Genomic DNA, 6000 nt, shown 5'->3' on the forward strand with positions numbered 1-6000 from the left:
AGAAATAAAGAAAATAAAGACTGGGAATTCAATGAAAATGATGACACAGCATACCCAAACTTATGGACACAATGAAAGCAGTACTAAGAGGAAAATTCATAGCAGCAAGTGCCCTGGTAAAGAAATTGGAGAGATCCTATACTAGCAACTTAACAGTACACATGAGAGCTCTAGAACAAAAATAAGCAAACACACCCAAGAGGAATAGAAGGCAGGAAATGATCAAAGTCAGGGTCCAAATCAACCAAATAGAAACAAAGACAACAATACAAAGAATCAACAAAATCAAAACCTGGTCCTTTGAGAAAAAAAAAATCAACAAGATAGATAAACGCTTGCCAAAGTAACCAAACGGTTCAGAGACAGTATCCAAATTAACAAAATCAGAAATGAAAAGGGAGACATAACAACAGAAAAGGAGGAAATTCTAAAAATCATCAGATCCTACCACAAAACCATATACTCAACAAAACTGGAAAATCTATATGAAATGGATGACTTTCTAAACAAATACCATGTACCAAAGTTAAATCAAGAGCAGGTAAACTATCTAAACAGGCTCATATCCCCTAAGGAAATAGAATACATATTAAAAACCTCACAAGCAAAAAAAGCCCAGATGACTTTAGTATAAAATTCTTCCAGATCATCAAAGAAAAGCTAATACCAACACTCCTAAAACTATCCCATAAAATAGAAACAGAAGGAAGACTACCTAATTCAATCTATGAAGCCACAATGACTCTGATACATAAACCACACAAGGACCCAACAAAAAAAGAGAACTTCAGACAAATTTTGCTTATGACTCTCAATGCAAAAATGCTCAAATAAAATTCTTGCAAATGGAATTCAAGAACATGTCAATACAGTCTTTCATGATGATCAACTAGGCTTCATCCCAGGAATGCAGGGATGGTTCAATATACAGAAATACATCAACATTATCCACTATATAAACAAACTCAAAGAAAAAAAACACATGATCAACTCATTAGATGTTGAAAAAGCATTTGACAAAATTCAACATTCCATGTTAGCAGTCTTAGAAATATCAGGAATTGATAACAGTTTTGGGAAGATCAGGAATTCAAGGCCCATACCTAAACATCATAAAAGCAGTATACAGCAAAACAGTGGCCAACATTAAACTAAATGGAGAGAAACTTGAAGCAATCCAACTAAAATCAGGGACTAGACAAGGCTGCCCACTCTCTCCCTACTTATTCAATATAGTACTTGACGTCCTAGCCAGAGGAATCAGATGACAAAAGGAGGTCAAAGGGATACAATTTAGAAAGGAAGAATTCAAAATATTACTATTTGCAGATGATATGATAGTATACTTAATTGACCCCAAAAATCCACCAGAGAATTCCTACAGCTGATAACTTCAGCAAAGTGGCTGGGTATAAAATTAACTCAAACAAATCAGTAGCCTTCCTCTATTCAAAGGATAAACAGGATGACAAAGAAATCAGGGAAATGACACCCTTCACAATAGTCACAAATAATAGGAAATATCGTGGAATAACTCTAACCAGGCAAGTAACAAATCTATATAAACAGAATTTGAAGTCACTCAAGAAAAAAATGAAAGAATACCTCAAAAAATGGAGGTCCCACATGCTCATGAATTGGCAGGATTAACATAGTAAAAATGACCATCCCACCAAAAGTAATCTGCAGATTCAATGCAATCCCCATCGAAATTCCAACACAATTCTCCAAAGACATGAAAAGAGGAATTCTCAAATTCATCTGAAAAAACAACCCAGAATATCAGAAAAATTCTTAACAATAAAAGAACAGCTGGAGGAATCACCATACTGCAAGCTATACTACAGAGCAATAGTGATAAGAAAAAAAAAAAAACCTTCCTCGTATTGTTACAGAGACAAACAGGTTGATCAATAGAATAGAATTGAAGACCCAGAAATAAAACCATACATTTACTGACACTTCATCTTTGAGAAAGAGGCCAAAAAGAAGCCATATACAATGGCAAAAGGAAAGCATCTTTAATAAATGGTGCTAATCTAACTGGGAGTCTGTATGTAGAAAAATGAAAATACATCCATATTTGTCACCTTGCAAAAGCTCAAGTCTGAATGGATCAAGAACCTCAACATAAAACAGGATACACTGAATCTAATAGAAGAGAAAATGGGGAAGCACCTCAAACTCATTGGCACAAGGAAGATATAGGGAATTTCCTAAACAGAACTCCAATGGTTCAGGCTCTAAGATCAAAAATTGATAAATGGGACATCATTGAAACCAAAAAGCTTCTCTAAGGCAAGTGACACAGTCAATAGGCCACATTGGCAACCTACAGATGGGGGAAAAAAATCTTCACTAATTCCACATCCTGTAGCGGGCTAATATCCAAAATATATAAAGAACTCAAGAAGCTAACAACCAAAAAAAAAAAAAAAAGAGGAATCCTGAATGGCTGAGAAGCAATTAAAGAAATGTTCAAAGTCATTAGTGATCGGGGAAATGCAAATCAAAACAACTCTGAGATTATACCTTACACCAATCAGAATGTCTAAAATAAAAAAACTCAGGTGACAGCAAACTCAAGAAAGCTCTCATTGGACATCTCTATGCTTGCCAGAAGTTCAAAGAATCACAGCCCCCAGAGACACACATATATAGAGGAAACATGAAACAAACTCTCTACTTCTCTGTCTACCCATCTCTGTATCTGTCTCTCTTGTCTCTATATATGTTTGTGTGTGTGTGTGTGTGTGTGTGTGTGTGCGTACACGCAAATCTATGTCTTTCTCTTACACTTAACACAAACAGGATACAAGAAGTTAAACATGCTGGCATCTACGACACAAAAGACATACACACAAATACACAGACACTCCCCCCACCCCCATCCAAAACTAAAAGACGATATTGGCTGTTATTGAATATAGGATCTGAATACCACATTCAAATGCTCTGGGAGATCTATACTTCAAAAACATAAAATCTAGCACAAACAAGTGAACGTAAAAACACAGGTGGAAATAAACCATTAAATAATGTTGTCACTGGAAACTATCAAAACCCGATCCATCCAGGATCATCAATTGCAATAGAAATATACCCACAGCTATAATACTTGTACTCCAAAAATATACCCATACATAAAACATCCAAGATCTAAGGATGGGAACCAATGTGGAGAAATGCAGAGGTTAGAAAGGAAACGGGTTAGGAAAGCAACAAATGGGGAAACGTTTGAAAGTCTGGGAAATACACAGGAGAAAGTCTAAAAGTGCAGGGAAGGAGGAAAGGAGGTTGGAAAGAGAGAACAGAATAGAGGAAGTGAGGGGGTAACAGGAGAGAGAGTTATAGAGGACAAGGGGCACAAGGATGGTAAGAGAGAAAGGGTGGGGCAGGGAGAAAGCAAATAAACTTAGCCAGGAGCCTCAAGGGAAAATGACACAGGGGAGAAAGGCCTGGGCAGGAGGAGCAGAGCTCAGAAGGAGGCAGAGTGGAGGAAAGAGCTAAATTTGTGAGAAGGCTGTTGGAAAGAGGAAGCAGGAATGGACCTTTGAAAGGGGAAAGAACAGAAGGAAACCACTCCCCCACATTTCCCAACAAGTAGCAACAACATTTAAAAATCACTCAAAGAAATGGGGTCTCCATTGGAGAGGAGTTAGAGAAAGGATTGAAGGAGCTCAAGGGGCTTGCAACCCCATAAGAACAACAGTACTAACCAGAGTTCCCAGGGACTAAACCACTACCCAATGGACAAACCCATGGCTCCAGCTGCTTGCGTAGCAGAGGATGGCCTCATTGGGCACCAATGGGAGGAGTAGCCCTTGGTCCTGCCAAGGTTAGACCCCCAGTGTAGGGGAATATCAGGGCCGGGAGGTGGGAAGAGGGGGTGAACAGCCTCATAGAAGAAGGGGGATGGGATTGGGGGTTTATGTTCAGGTAACTGGGAAAGGGGATAAAATTTGAAATGTAAATTTTAAAAGTCCAATAAAAAAGAAGAAAAAAATCACTCTGAGAGGGTAGGCTGGTTACAAACATTTCAAATAAGTAATAAACTTGAATATAGGAAAGCGACCAACAACCACAATCCCTGGAATTAAGGGAGAAGTCAAGGAACTAGAAAGTTCCAGAAGCCCTCAAAGGACAACATCGAAGTGTGAAGTGAGAGGACGAAACGCCTGAGGAAATAAAAAGTTGCTGGGCCGAATCCCAAAAAACATTCTACTCACTGCCATGGTGAGCAGAGGGGTCCACTGGGCCGAAACCAGCACTTGGAATCCAAGAAGAGGGTCCTCGACTCGGAGAAAGTCCAGTCAGGCGAGAAAGCCCTGCTAAAGCCTCAGCGCCTCGGCGCAACAGCCTCTGGCCCAACGGCCCAAGCTACCAATCAGACAAGAACTTCTGGGAACCGGAAGTGAGCAACTTCCTCTACCGCCCCCTACAGGAGGGGCTTAAAAGGCGCGTGTTGCACGAGGACCAGAAGCCAGGGGTGGGATTTAAAAGGTGCCTGTTGCACCTCGGCACCACAGCCTCTGGCCCATCTGCCCACGCGGCCAGTCAGACAACAGGGACTTCTGGGAATCATAAGTGAGCAACCTCCTACATCACCCCCTATTGGCAGGGTGTGGTAAGGCCCATCTTTCCTATGTAGAAAGTGTAATTTTTACGGTGGCGATCCTTGGTTTGCAAAGCAAACCAAAAGGTATCTTGGAACTCTAAGTAACAATACTGCCCAATCCTTGAGGTAGGAGAATTTTAAGGATTATTTTTATGGAATTTAGTATAGAAAGTTGGGTCAAAGTACTAAAGTTTAACAAAGACTGACATAAAAGAAATTTTCCAGAGTTCTTCTTTGTTTGTTTTCTGGTAAGAACAGTACACTTATGAATAAGAAAAGAATTAGCAAAGGGCAAAACAAAGTCATGGGCAAAAGAAAAAGAAATAATTTGTTTGAAAATAAGGAGAATAAGAGGGAAACAACATTTCACAGAGAAACTGATAGAAAATGGGAAACAAATAGTGGGACTCTATCCAGGTAGGAAGGAGCCAGAATCGGGCTGGAATCGAGAGACAAGGGATGGAGAAGAGCTAAGCATCATGTAATCATCCAAACAAAGTAAAAACACGAGACTTGCATGTGTGAGTTTATAAACAAATAATACCTGATTTTAGGCTGTACTATAGAGCAATAGTAATAAAATCCACACTGTGTTGTTGGCCTAAAAACAGATAGGTGGGTCCATGGAATTGAACTGAAGAGCCAGAAATAAATCTACACACCTATGGACATTTAATTTTTGACAATGAAGCCAAAATTATACAGTGGAAAAAAGAAAGCATCTTCAGCAAATGGTACTGGTCTAACTGGATATCTGCATATAGGAGAATGCAAATAGACCTATATCTATCCCCTTTCATAAAACTCCAGTGCAAGTGCATCAAAGATCTTAACAGAAAACCAGTTACACTAAACCTTATAGAAGAGATAGTGGGGAATAGACTTGGATACATTGTCACAGAAGACAACTTCCTGAACAGAGCACCCACAGCTCAGATACTAAGATCAGCAATTACTAAATGGAACATCATAAAACTGAAACAATTCTACAGGCAAGGGACATGGTCAATAAGACAAAACAAAGCAAAAACAAAGCAAAAACAAAGCAAAAACCAAAACAAAACAAAAATATAGCAGACCACAGAATCAGAAAAGATCTTTACCAACCTCACATCTGTCAATGGGCTAATACCCAAAATATATAAAGAATACAAGAAACTACACATCAACAAGGAAATAATCTAATTAAAAATGAGGTACAGATTTAAAAGAATTCTCTATGGAAGAATATCAAAAGTCCAAGAGGCATTTAACGTTCAATATCCTTATCCATATTGGAAATGCAAGTCAAAATGATTCTCCAATTCTATCTTTCACCTGTCAGAATAGCTGAGATCCAAAATCCAACAGCTCATTCTGGTGAGGATGAGGAATGGAGGAAC

The 6000-nt window shown here is 38.9% G+C and overlaps 1 protein-coding gene across 2 annotated transcripts in view; it reads right to left on the reverse strand.

Moving 5' to 3' along the window:
- The window catches only part of Scml2 (Scm polycomb group protein like 2), a 154535-nt gene extending 150128 nt beyond the window's left edge, over positions 1–4407 (reverse strand). The window contains exon 1 of one of the 2 annotated variants that reach the window (XM_087600965.1): positions 4230–4407. In XM_087600965.1, coding sequence (XP_087457091.1) covers positions 4230–4235 — 6 coding nt within the window. In that variant the 5' untranslated portion in view covers positions 4236–4407. The remainder of the gene's footprint in view (positions 1–4229) is intronic. The other variant, XM_087600963.1, reaches the window with a different exon arrangement.
- Between the last annotated feature and the right edge of the window lie 1593 nt (positions 4408–6000).

Source organism: Rattus norvegicus, chromosome X (assembly GCF_021556685.1).
Source record: "Rattus norvegicus strain SHRSP/BbbUtx chromosome X, alternate assembly SHRSP_T2T, whole genome shotgun sequence".
NCBI lineage: Eukaryota > Metazoa > Chordata > Mammalia > Rodentia > Muridae > Rattus > Rattus norvegicus.